This window comes from Lytechinus variegatus, chromosome 2 (genome assembly GCF_018143015.1).
Source record: "Lytechinus variegatus isolate NC3 chromosome 2, Lvar_3.0, whole genome shotgun sequence".
In the NCBI taxonomy this organism is placed as follows: Eukaryota; Metazoa; Echinodermata; class Echinoidea; order Temnopleuroida; family Toxopneustidae; genus Lytechinus; species Lytechinus variegatus.
Genome location: NC_054741.1, coordinates 1,552,759 through 1,567,041, shown reverse-complemented (window position 1 = coordinate 1,567,041; position 14,283 = coordinate 1,552,759). Strand labels below are relative to the sequence as shown.

At 37.6% G+C, this 14,283-nt stretch overlaps 1 protein-coding gene across 1 annotated transcript; it reads left to right on the top strand.

Moving 5' to 3' along the window:
- Positions 1–5,011: 5,011 nt before the first annotated feature.
- Positions 5,012–14,283, top strand: LOC121407031. The gene is made up of 7 exons (XM_041597927.1): positions 5,012–5,193; positions 7,807–8,083; positions 9,516–9,582; positions 10,014–10,042; positions 11,016–11,096; positions 11,693–11,835; positions 12,315–14,283. The coding sequence occupies exons 1-7, from the start codon at positions 5,084–5,086 to the stop codon at positions 13,783–13,785; spliced, it is 2,178 nt and encodes a 725-aa protein (XP_041453861.1). The 5' UTR covers positions 5,012–5,083; the 3' UTR covers positions 13,786–14,283.

The window sequence follows — 14,283 nt, the reverse complement described above, 5'->3', positions numbered from 1 at the left end:
TCGAGACGCGTTGTTATTATAGTATTACCCCGGCCTTAGCTCGAGCTGCCTTTCAGCGCTCATGCATAGCCAAAAGCTAAATTTAAAAAATCAGAATATGAAAAGGGACAAGAAAAAATCTTTCGACCGGTTTGCCGAGGATTGAAAAATATAAAGAACGGGAAGCAAGGTGGATGGCGTCTTTTTGATGCAACAATGGTCGCAATCAGGACAAAAAAATCCTTAGCCAAGGGCTAGTTATATATCCCCCTAGCCCTTTGAAAGCTTTCACGTCAGCTAGATTTATCGTAAAAGGCCTCTCATTTACTTTGGCTCAGAAATTGCCAAAGCTACTATCAAGTTAGCATTTAATTTCAAAATCTTTTTATAAAATCTTTAAGCTCTCTTTGTGTAATGTGAATGAGGATTAGAAGTCCACGGCATGCTAGTCGAAGAAGGCAGGCCATACTCAATGTCCAGTTTCAGATCGGATTTAAAAAAAAAACAAGTGCACACCTATTGAAAGCAGGATAAAAGACCATTGTAGATTAAGTGCCTTGCTCACGGGCACAGCTGGTGCCGCGGCCGGAGATCGAACCCCGGACTTTAATTAGATATAGATAACCAGGCGCCTTAGACCGGCCACTCGGCCAAATAAATGAAAATTTTAACTCGATCGAGTTTCGCGATCGATAGTATTGAAATGTCCAGCGTTATGTGCTCTTATTACTTTTGTTTAATAATGTAATAGTAGAACGCAGAAAATATTTACTTCAGACGATGTCCTGTTTCAGATCTAAATATCAATTTTCGCTCGCCTTAATTTTTATTTAGACACCGTATATACGCATCTCAATTTTTAGACAAAATATTAATAAATTCCCAAAAATTTTAGCTCGCGCGCTTGCAGCCGATCCCTGCATCCGGGCTGGGAAAATGTGGATGAAAACAATCCCCCCCCCATTGCAAAAGCTGGATGCCGCTCATGAAATACGCATGGTTCATCTTAGTTTTGAGAATTTTTTAATTCAACTGCTCCGTGCAACGATATTCAGTCATTATTTTATTTTACGTTATTTTTTATTTACCTACAAAATGTTTATATAGGGCACATGAGAGTAATTCCCGCTGGTGCATATATTCAACCTTTCCTTAGAAAATGGTACAGTACCAAATCAAATGAAGATAGCCAAGGTAATTCCTTTATTTAAAAAAGGTGATAAGTTGGATGTCAGTAATTACCGACCTATTTCTCTTTTGTCCACATTTTCTAAGATCCTTGAAAGAATAGTATACGTCAGAACAGAAAATTTTTTGTCAATGCATAATATTTTATCTGATGTTCAATTTGGGTTTCGCGACAAGCACAACACCACTCATGCCCTGATGAATTTTGTCAACAAAGTAGTCAATGCTATAGACAAATCTAGTCACCTTGTGGGTATTTTCCTGGACTACTCCAAGGCCTTCGATACCATTAATCATGAAATCCTACTTAAAAAAATATCTCACTATGGTGTGCGAGGGAAGGCCTTGGAGTGGTTCAGGAGCTACCTACTTAACAGACAACAATACGTGTTTGTTAAAGATCATAACTCCAATTTGAAATATGTTAACTGTGGAGTCCCCCAGGGTAGCTTATTGGGCCCACTTCTTTTCACAATTTATATAAATGATTTCTGTAGATCATCCAAAATATTATCCCTTATCTTGTTTGCAGATGATTCGACCTTATTTTTTTCTCATCAGAATCCACAAACTTTAGTTGATGTTATTAATTCTGAACTTAATAATGTTACTGAGTGGATAAGAGCCAATCGATTATCTTTGAACCTTAACAAAACAAAATACATGTTATTTAGTAATTCCATAGACAAGTTACCGATGAACATTATATTTGATAATACCCCATTAGAAATTGTACCTTACACCAAATTTCTTGGAATAACAGTTGACAGTAAACTTTCTTGGAAAAATCATATTGAAAATATATCCAAAATAATTTCACGAAATATTGGTATTATTAATAGGCTAAAATTTTGCATTCCCTCCACATCATTAATCATGCTCTAGTCATCCTTAATCTTGCCTTATTTGAACTATGGGATTCTTATTTGGGGTGATACCCATCAATATTTATTAGATAAATTGTTGCTTTTGCAAAAGAAAGCACTTCGTATTATTCATAGTACATGTTTCCGTTCTCATACGGACCCACTTTTTCTAGAAAGTAAACTGTTGAAAGTCAAAGACCTGTATTTACTACAGTTAGGGCACTTCATGTATAGTTATAATAATAATGCACTTCCCCATATTTTTGATGCCATGTTCCCTAAAAATAAATTTTATCATAACTACCCCACGAGACACTCTGACGAACTTCACATCCCACTTTACAGAACTTTACTGGCCAAAAATACATTCCTATTCAACGGTCCTAAATTCTGGAACTCACTCGCTAATAATGTTAAAGACAGTGTCTCCTTGAATTCATTCAAACGTAAACTCAAATGTATCCTGCTTAATTCCTATGATTCTTCTCAACGGAACTAACACTTCATTATCTTGATTATAATCCTTATATTTTTCACTTTTATTTTATCTTGTTTCATCTATATTGTCCAGTCATATCCTTTGTTATTTCACCAGATCAAGCTGGTTCATGGTCAGCCCTTTCCCATTCTTAGTTTTACTCCTTTTTAAAAACTAGTTGTCTTGTACTGTCCTGTCTCTTGTTTTGTCTTGTCTTATACGTCTTGTCATCCCCTCTCTCTGTTTTTTCCTGTCTTGCGCAACATATCCTTTACAACGAAGACCTCTTTGTGTGAAAAGCTTTGCATTTGTTCAGTTTTTATGTTTCCGTCAATATGATTTCTTTTTCTCTTTTTCTTTCCTGTAATACATGCATGTACGCATATAGTAAGTCGACTATAATTTCTTCTTTTCCAAGGGGGATCCACAATTTTACAAGCTTTGCTTTTTAGTGGATCCCCCTCATTTCCATATCCATTTATGCTCTATATTATACTGTGTTTTTTTTACGAAGTAAGAATGCCCTTCTGTAAAATTGTATTTGATTTATATTGTTTTATATTACTTTGTATTATGTTTTGAATGGAAATGAAATAAAAGAATTGAATTGAATTGAATTGAATTCAACCGCGCGCAAAGCATGCCGGACAGGCGTAAGTAAAGATCACATGACTTTATCGATTAAAATAATTCATTAAAAATAGATGAAATGTTTGTATATCAAAAGAAAAACGATAGACATAATGCTATGTTCATACTCTTTCATAATCAAGGCGTTTGGGAAGGCTAGACTGCATTTTTGTATTTCATTTTAATCATTATTACCCACAATGCAGTTCTGGTTTTTCTGGCAATGAACTGGCCGAAATTATGGTTAGTCTTATTTCAGGCCATTTAACTTTTGATTGAGCTGGTCAAGTACCTGATTAACATATCAAGTCTTAATGTACTGTTAATTGTGACTAATGTCAGTGAATTAAAGCAAAATCTATCGAGGGATTGATTTTTAATGATTTTTTGATGAGCTATGATATAACACGTGAGTGAATGGGGGTCTGTAATACTCATGTGTGCCCTATATCGCGACTACACTTCTACACTGTCGTTGCTATGGCTGGGCGTCGTCTGCTAGAAATCGGTGGTGAGAATGCTTCAAACAGTTTTATGCAAAATGATATAGGTTATGTTTAACAACAGTTGATAAGTATATTACTCGGCATTTAGTGCATTTATCGCTTACTATGCTGGAATGACGATTTCAAATGTATATTCAATGCTTATCATGCATAAATGCGAGTTTCTACTGCCAATAGGAGATCTGGTTGGTTTGAGAGTGTGAAATGAAACAAGTACTAGTAGGAACTTCAAAATGATAAATAACTTCTAATTATCATCAGGATTCCTATTTTCAATATTTAGAGCACGCAGAGAAAGAAAGATGAACAAAACATTAAAATACATAAACTTGTCTCAGTCAGATACATCATAGATTGCGCACTTGAATACTATTCACTTCGTTGAAAGCTACAGGAGGGGGGGGTGCTGAGTCGGGGTACATACCCCCATCCTCCTGGCTTGTAAGCAGGGCGGGGTTGATGCCTATAACACCCCCCCCCCTTCTTCCTCCAAATTAACGGTTATAATAGGGAAGAGAGGCGAATGAGCAAAAGAAATGCTTACAATCTTTGTTTGTTATCAATTTTCTTTTATTTACTTTGTTTATTCTTATGCGAATACATAGGTAATAAATCACCTCGAACGAAATTAAACATGTAAACAAGAAGTTGTAAATCCACACAATACATATTTAGCCAATTGATGGACATCAAGCAAGTAGAACTTGTAGCTGCAATACCATAGGAAGCGCACAAAATATATGAATGGAACACTGCATTTTTACATTAAATTGAGGGGTGTCTAATGAGACGTTTTCTTTTCTTTTACACGTTCAGTCAGATTAGGTATTGAATGCAAGGTATCAATCTCTTCAGGAGAACTCACTCTTTTGAGACCAAAATTTTCAATTTTTCGTCATTTGACCCACAGTATAGTGCCTTGCCTTTAATATGTTTACGCCCTCTCAAGGTCTATTTTGTCACATGTCTCAGCGTCTAGTTACTGTAGTGACGGTGTATCAATTTCACTGCGACAGGTGTATTGCTATACAGATTATACGGGGATCGTCTGCAGCGACAGAAGTGTCGCCCGACTTCGCTTCGAAGCTCTTTTCATCATTCTCCAGCTCTCCACGTACAAGCCATAGGTCCAGGCCAAGCTTGGGCGAGTCTGCGCCATGGCGGACTGACTGGAGCTATGTAATTTGTAACAGTCATGGTTTGTGCTTCTCGACCAGTTGATGTGCATTGTCTGAAGCAGTGAAGGCCGGCATTGTTTCATCATATTTATCTATATTAATTATAATTTCAAATAGAAGTGTTGTTGGTCAGAGTAGATCTGTGACTGAGTGTCGATCGATCAAGAGAGTTGATTAAGCCGAGTTGAACATTAATATGACATTCACTTTCAACTTTTCAAGTTTTATTATAGTTGAAAAATTAAGTAAGATCAGAGGATGGCTCAGTTGGAATTGGATGTCCGCAATACTACCCTCTTGACAGCTGTCTATGCACAAAGTTGGCCAGCACCGCACACAAACAACCTTCCTCGGAAAGGATTCATAGGGTGAGTCACTCATTCTATGAACAAGGTTATGATATAACCTTGTTCTCAGTTATATCTCCATGTGTGACAAAATAAGGGTGGCAATGTTTGGCTTATTTTCTCTTTTCCTTTGGGGCAAATGCTTGATTTTTTTACACTGACAGTTTCCATTATAGCTATTCTTCATACAACTTGGCTCTTATTTAAATTTGATTCTTTAAATTATTTTTTTCTTAATTAAAAATAGAGATCAAAAAATGAAAATTTTCTTGCCATATTACTTTCCACCAATAGAGGGCGTCCACAAATTATGCCCAAAATTCAAGTTTTTGAGCGCTCTGGTGAATATAAAAATTATTCCCAAGTTACTAATGAAAAATGAATTGCAACTGTATGGAAATTAGTAAGTTTGGTCACAAAAGTGATATTATGATTTTTTAAAGTGTGTGCTCAATACAGCATTGGCATGCCATAGTCCTACCTGTAGATTCTCCACAGGCAGGATGGTAGCAGTGAACAAGTGGGGTGAGTTAACTTTATGCATGAAGAACAAAATAAATCAACCATGATCATGTCAATGAATGAACAAGGTTGAAGTTTGTTGAACTAATCAAAAAAATTCCAATCAATGCCAATTGGGGCTAAAATTTGTCTTGCATGACTGGGGTATTTTGTTTGTTAACGTATAGACAAACAGTCAAGAGCGATGTTGCTGTATGTAGACCTACGTACCTGTACTTTGAAAGGAATGATGAAAAGATTCTGTGAACCACCAGTTTGCACTGTACTATATTTGGCTCGTCAAGCTAATGAAGCTACATTGTGTATGGTAGTAGATAAATGTCAGAACACTTCCTGGCCAACACTTTACCTCCAAGCTTTGAATAAGTAGCCAATTTGTTGCCCTATAGAAAAATGGGTACAAAACAGTGAATTTTGTCAATTTTAATTTCTCCATAGGGATTAATGCTGGGAATGTACCTACTAGAGTTACAGAAACAGCTACGAAATAGAGATTTTATTAATTTGCTTGCTCGCAATTGAAATTGAATGTAATGTAAATTATTTTGAGCAAAAACTGATGTTAAATCATATTTAATTTTGCATATATTTCTTAAAATCCCATGGCAAAATGTGCGAAATTGAACTTTTTTAGATATTTCTCAATCAGACATTTGACCCCATACTCAGTTTTATGTCCAGACAAGACGAAATATATTTGTTCACGAATAATTCGCTTAAACTGTTTCAAAACTCCATCTTTCCACGTTCTGGTGTATTATCAAACTCTACTACATGTAGCTCATAATGTAGGAATACTGTTCAAAAGTGTGTTTGAACTAAGCAAACCATGAACTATATAATAGAAACTATGCCAAAGTGAATGGTATTTTGTTGGATGTGTTTTGTCCCCCAGAGTCCAGATTTGTCTGATTTTTATGTGAACTGAAATAATGTATAGTTATATAATCTATAGGTCTAGATGGAATGTAAGAGATTTACCTTTGATCTGGGTGGACATACAGATACGGTACATGTAAATCATGTGGAAATACAGACTACAGTTTGAATTAGTTTGAGCAAAGGAAACGTAGTTGTACTTAGGGATGATTTTTGGTCCAGGGGTTGATCCAGGATTTTCCAAGGGGGGGGCATTTTTGGTGGAAAAATTTGATACCGGTAAGCTAAAAAAAAAGAATAAAAGGTATTCACTACAAAATGTCAAGAGATCATTTTGAACCCCCCCCCAAAAAAAAAAAAAATTGGCGAGCGAAAAAGGTCTATATTTGATTTAAAACGACGTATACCAATTAAATAAATTAGCAGCGACTCTCAAAGGGGGGGGCACAAAATTAAAAAATATCATTTAATTTAGTCTGTAGAAATAAAATGCTTGAATTCCCTGTCAATAGATGGGAATACATGTAATTTTCTCTTTTTAAGGATTCTGACATGTAGTCAATAACATGTGAACAGCCAGTTGTACATGTACACAGACCCCGGGGGGCCACTTCCATTCACGAGTGGATACCATGCGCGACCATGGGGTATCGAAAAGCACCCTAAACACGTAATTTCCATATTCTGAAAATGCACCCCTTAACAAGTATTGGCGTGTGAAACCCTACCCTTAACAAGTATTGGAAACAAATCGATACTCTTGGAAAATATTCCCTGAAATGAACCCCTGAACAAGTACAGGAATGTTTTATTGTTACGGGTCCTTTGGTTGTCGGCTTTACCTTATTTGGTTTAGTACGACCTCACCTTCTACACCTCGCGCAAATAGGACTCTTAACACGTAGTGTTGGGGCGAAAAGGACATCCTTTATAAAACATTTTAATTTTGTTTTATCATCCCCGCAAATTCGACCATAAACACGTAATTTTCCTAGCGAAATAGATACCCTTTTTTCATTATTTTTGTGTTTTTGACACCCTTTTCACGTTACGTACGTAACGTGCCCTATCGTGAAAAGGACATCCTTTTTACGTGTTTTTGTGGTCGCGCATGGTATCCACTCGTCAATGTAAGTGGCCCCCCCCCCCCCCCCCCGGGACACAGACTGAAACTTTTGGTCTAGACTGTCAACTGATAGGCTTTTCCGATATATTTTTCTCCTTTCCTCTTAGTAATCACTTGCGAGCAAACTCCCCTTGTGTCACAACACACCAACCAACGCCTACCAATGGTCCCCGGGCACAGTCACCGAGAGCTCCCCGCAGATCCTCTCCTCATCACCACCATCATGGAGGGGTAGGGAGGGGTGTTAGCAGTCTACATCATGGAAATCAGGAATTGTGCATCAGTGGGAGAGGGGCTAAGGGGTTGGAGTGGAGTCAGCCGAAGGGAAGAGGGGATGGAGTAATCAGAAGCAATGATTTACCTCTTCACCTTGGACTCGACAAGGTTTGATTGTTGTTTCGATTTCAAAATGTTTCCTCGCCATCTCTGTGGCCAAGCAGATTCAGTCAAATCTGGCTTTTTGGCCACCTGTCTACAGTGAAAACCTGTGTAAAGTAGTTACCAAAATTTTTTCCCATTTGAAATGAATATGTGTTGAAAAAATCTGTCTATAAAAGCCATCTGTTATGTCTACACTAGCTACTATTTTGTGTTTCCCCTTTGGTAGCCTTAGTAGACAGGTTTGACTGTATATTCACTGGTGGATCCAAGGGGTAGGGTGCACAGCTGGCCCATGCCTCTCCCCCCCCCTTTTAGCAACACAATTAAAATTTCTAATGTAAAAAAATGCTGTTAAAACTTAAAACAGAAGTGTACCCCCCTTTCGAAAATGAAGACCTTTTTTGTCTTTTTTTATCTTATCAATTTTTTTGTGGACGAAATCCCCTTAAGTTTTGGTTGAATCCTCCCCAGGGGAGCATTTCATGAAAGGATTAATCAGATATTCTATCCGATGGTTGCCATAGTAACAGTGCTCTGCCAATCACAATCAAGGAAAGTTGTCAGATCTGACATCTTGCCAAACAAAAATGTTGATGAAACGCTCCCGGGGGGGGGGGGGGCGCTTCATGAAAGGACTTGTCAGATGCTTTATCCGACATGTCCCATTTTATCAGACAGTTACCATAGTAACAGTGCCTCTCAGCCAATCAAATTCATGGAAAGATGTAAGATCTGACAACTTGTCGGATAAAAATATTGATGAAACTCTCCCCAGGCTTTATCTTGTTAGAATTTATCGAAGTTAGATATATTACATAATTATAAAAAATATAGCAAGTATTAATTTTCAGAGGATGAACTGGTCAATCAAGGGGAGAAACAGATAACAAAATAGTTAAAAAACAACTTTGAATAATTATATTGAATGTTTCCTTTTAAAATTATATTGACTTTATTTATTTATAAAGTTTGGCTTGTGGATACTTTGGAATCAAGTAAAGTTTAGACCACAATACTTGTATTGGCAGTTATTTTATTTTATTAGTTTAATCATTTACAAACAGAAAATATGCATAAAATGCAGACTACTAGTAGACTGACTAATTTATTATTATCAATTTACATGCAACATTTTAGCATTTATAACTATACAGTGCTTTTCCATCTAAACACTCAAAGCACTTCACACAATATAAGATAACACTTAAAAGGATGTTAGAGAAGAATAAATAGGTGAAGAAGAAAATATATTCATTTAGAAAGTCTGGAAACCCATACTAATATCCTTTTCTCTCTGAGTCTGCAATATCCTGATCATTAGATTAGTTCAGCTGTTCATTTTGTTGTATTTGTTTGTTATGAGTTGAGTAAGCATATTTCTGGGAATATGACAGCAAAATATTAAAATGAAACCATTTTTAATGATTTCTTGCAGGGAACTTTGCAGTGGAGAAGCTGGTCTTCTTTTAAACAAGATATAGAGACAGTTGATGATCATAAAGGTGATTTATAAATTTTTCATGATAGATATGATGGCAAACTAATGATGATGGTGAGGATGATGGTGGTGGTGGTGGTGATGATGATGATGGTGATGATGATGAGGATGATGGTGGTGATGATGATGATGATGGTGGTGGTGAGGATGATGATGGTGATGATGATGATGAGGATGATGGTGGTTATGATGATGATGGTGATGATGATGAGGATGATGGTGTTGGTGGTGGCGATGGTAATGGTGATGATGGTGATGATGATGGGGATGATGGCGATGGTAATGGTGATGATGTTCATACTAATATTGAAAATGATATTAATAATGATACTACATGCAATAATAAAAATAATGATAATAATGATGATGCTGCTGGTGATGATGATGATGATGATAATAATAATAAATCTATGAACAATCCATTGTTCTTTGCAGATGATCTGTCACTATACAAAATAACCCAGGTAAGTAAATTTTTGAAATCTGGGCTCGTATTCTGTTCACATTTGGCCCTTTTCTGTGAATTATTGAGAATATTTCTTGTTTTGTGAAACTTATCAAAACTTTCTATTACTTTTTATCAGTCATGTGAGTAGAAAATATTCAATATTTATGATTCATTGGCTCATGATTTTTTCATGTTGGTATATGAATATAAATCTGTATTTTTATCTTAAGGCAAGATTACATACATGGCATCATCAGCCTACTAAAATACTAGCTTGTGCTACTACATGTAAATAAACTAATCTTCATGATAAAGCTTGGTCAAGATAGCTTCAGCCATGATATCAGGGGCATTCTTCTATGATCAATACTTTCGTATTTTGAAAATATTTTTTAAAATAGTCAAAGGGAGTCGGTGTTGCTGATCACCGATTAAAGGCAGCTTATTACCTTGTCAAAGATTCCAAACTATTAATTCAGCCAATGATTCAATAACATTGAAAAGATTTCTTTTTTAATGTCAGACAGGAAAGCCCAGAGCTTTGATTACATGTGTGCAAATAAGTGGTCAATTCCTTAATACCAATGTATCTACAATGTAACAATAATTACCATTTCAAAATGTTCCCACAGGCATGGTGGAATTGCAAATTTGCAATTGATTGTTGGTTTGTTTCTTGCAACACGGAGTATGAACTGATGTGCTATAGTTAAAATTGATCTATCGTAAACTTGTAATAGAGATTTCTAATTGATTGGAAACAGTTTCTTGTGCCACCGCCTTGAATTTGTAAGAATCTCATGTCTCTTTGTACCTTCAAAAAATGTTTGATGCCTTTTCAGCAAATGTGAAACTTACACGGGCAGAAGGGTTGATGTCTTTTTGCAGGACATCAACAGCAGACTTTGCCCTGGAATTTATGCTTTATATCAGTAATACAGATAATGGGTATTATCTCATCACATGATTGTTTATTTTTGTGTTGCTAGGATACCTTTCGTAAGCTGACCCAGCAGGTCAGTGAGGTCAGTGAACATCTCAATAGCAGATATGCTGTATCGGGATTTCAGGTGAGTTTCATCTGCAGTTTTGTAATCGACATTTCAGATTCATATTCAGATAATATTGCTCATGCCAATCCTTCTGGAGGGCTTGCCAAAATTCTGTCACATGGTAAAGTGTAGTTTGTTGTCCATTAATCGTGATACCTGCTCTGTTTAAATATATGGTTGTGAAATTCTGGCAATGAACAAAGTCTGGACAGTGGTGTTCTCATAACATGAAACTGAACCAAACGAAGATTGCATTAACAAATAAATAAGTGAAAAATGTGATCACAATTCGGGTCGAGGGACTGAAATCTGACTACATTGATTGATGGGATTGACTGCAATCGCATGGATATGATAAATTTCCACAGCAACTAAGTGAACGAGTTTATCTTGTAATTAGGCAGGGGCAAAAACAGAGCTAGCCTTTGGAAGGATAGTGCTCTCAGCTCTGAAGTAGGCCAGCAGGGCCAGTAACCAAAGCTTAGATGCTTGACCATAGGGCAGATTTTTAGACTTGATTACATTGACTATATCAAGCATCCAAATAAACTGTATGATCAGTCATTGAGCAATAAGTCACAGACCCCTGATTTCTTATGTTTCTTCCATGACAGGGTGTGAGGCGGAGTCAGTTGGCTGCTAGTCTTCCCTCCAGCCACCCTAGTATTCAAAACCACAAAGAGAGTGAGGGAGATATGGATAGGTTTCAATCTTCACTAGCGATCCAGTCAACGCCCTTCAAAGGTTCTCAAAGACAGTAAGTGATGGATAAATGGCGGGTTTCAAGTTTGGTATTGGTTAGCTATAGTATCTTGTTAGTTTGCTAAAGCTTATCTTGAATTGTGGTCTGTATACCTAGGTTCTATTTCTGTAGGAAGTCATATATTTGAAATAAACCTGTTTAGGGGTAATATGAGGAACAATACCAAGTCTTTGTTAAGGGGCGGTTTTGTTTTTCATCAGTATAAAGTATAAACCCTGCTTAGGGAGCACTTTTAAAACCCATTGACATGCATATACACAAATATACTTGTATCTTACTGCAAACTATTTACTTCAGTTTCTGTTTGGCATGAATATAAAAAAAGATGAGTTGGGATATTTTGCACTCCACCTGTTCTGACTTTACATGATTGTGATTCATGTTTTTATGAACATGGAAATAGCAATGATTACAGTAGACTAATATGACATAGCCTAGAGTCACATTGTGTAAATTGTGCCTTGTTTTTACAGGAGACCAAAGTCTCATCTGGTGACCTCTAAAAGGAACAGACTCCACCCACCACCTCGACCTCACTCAAGTATCAGTACATCAACTCGGTCTAAAGGTCATTTTGACCACCTATCACCAGGCATCATAGGTCACTTCCAGGGAGAGGAAGAGGGGCAGAAAGAAACACCTTTGGCCGGTGGTGACCAAAACCTTGGACCTTACGATATCGTCAAAGACGAGTACAAGTTTGGCTCAGATTCAGAAGAGTCAGATGACCGCACTTTGGCTACAGAAGACTTTCGAGATGAGGATGATGATGATGATGTTGGAAACCACTCCATGGGGTCTATGGATATGGACTCCTCTGAGGACGAGATGGAGATAAATGAAAGGATAGAGAGGATACGGACCCATCGTGAAAAGATGCAGAGGAAATTGATGCGTCTAGACCTTCCACCAGAAGTGCTGACAGGGGATATTGACTGTATGTTTCCATACAGTGGTTCCACTGCAAGCAAGAAGAAGAAGCAGGAACCTTTTGCTGAGGCTTTGAGTGCACCTTACTGCCATATGGACCTCTTGGAGCTAAGTATGTTGGACAAAGATTGGAGGACTATCATCCGGACGGCCCCAGACAAGGATGATGCTATCCTGATGGAGAGGATGATTGAGATGGAGAAGCTTCAATATGAGACTGCAGAATGGGAGAGTGTGGTTTCTTCTCCAAGGAGAAGATGCCAATCTGCCCTCCAGATTAGGAAAGGTTGGAATGCCGATGCTGCTGTTCCAACAGAGAGGGCTCATAGTGCACTTGGGAAGCCCAAACAGAGTAAGAACTGTTGTGATCAATGCCTGCAGCTTGTATGTGCAGGAGATTGTCCAAGTAAAATTGCAGCTTCGTACAACTCTTGTGTTCACTGCCGTCAGCCTTACTGCAATGGGGCCTGCACCGACTTTGGTTACCACCTTCACATCAGGTATGCCAGGCAAGAGGAGAAAAAAAAGAGAAGGCCTAAATCCTGTAATACCTGTCGGAGAAGCAGAACACCAAACAACGCAATAAATACCAACAATGTCATCCTCGGACGACCACGCTCCGGGTTCGCTACATACAGCAGTTCCAGAGTGCAGAGTGCAAAAGCCAAAAAGATGACCGTTGCTTCCACAGATGGAGCAGAGCATGTTTCTAACAGGATGGAGAAGCTGAGGCTGTCTGCTCGTAAGTACAAAGAGAACAGTGGTGATGAGGATGATGGTGAGGTGAAATCAAAGAAACAGAGACCAAGAACAGCAGGATCAAAGAGACAGATCAAAGGAAGGGATGCCATGATATCAGGGAAGAGCTATCAATCCCAACGAAGGTTCTCTCTGACAGAAGATCCCGTTACCACCACTGCTGCTAGTATGAATCCCAAGGTACTAAGGGTGAGATCCGCACATTACAGGACGCACAAGACAAGGCAGAAGACAAGAAAAGCAAAGAAAAAGTGATGATAAGATTACTTTGTATTCAGGTTGGTTTGATGTGCTCGTAGGTATATGTTGGTATCTCCAGGATGATGGCTGCATAAAAAAGGTTAAGTTTGCTTGAGTTTTGACTTTTCCACCAGATTTCAGCTCTGTGTACTGTATATTTTGCAAAGAAAGGGCTACACTTTTAACAGTCATGGAATCTGCATTTGTGAGTTTTGTTTTGAAGAGGCCTGCACATTTATTTGGCCCAACAATTTTTTTTGTACAGTATTTCTTTGAAGTTTTAGCCCTTTAAAAAAGAAACACTGTCTTTTCGTTCACTGCACCAACCATCACTATATAATTTATAATAGGGCACTCCCCTCGTGCATTCACAATGATTTGACATCAGATCCTGAAGAAGTTGTCACTCAATATCTATGGTTAACCATGATCATTCTGTAACCTACATTTGATTCCTTATTTAGTGGCATTTCTTCATTTTCAGCTATTACCTGTCTTTGCACAAGACCTTGG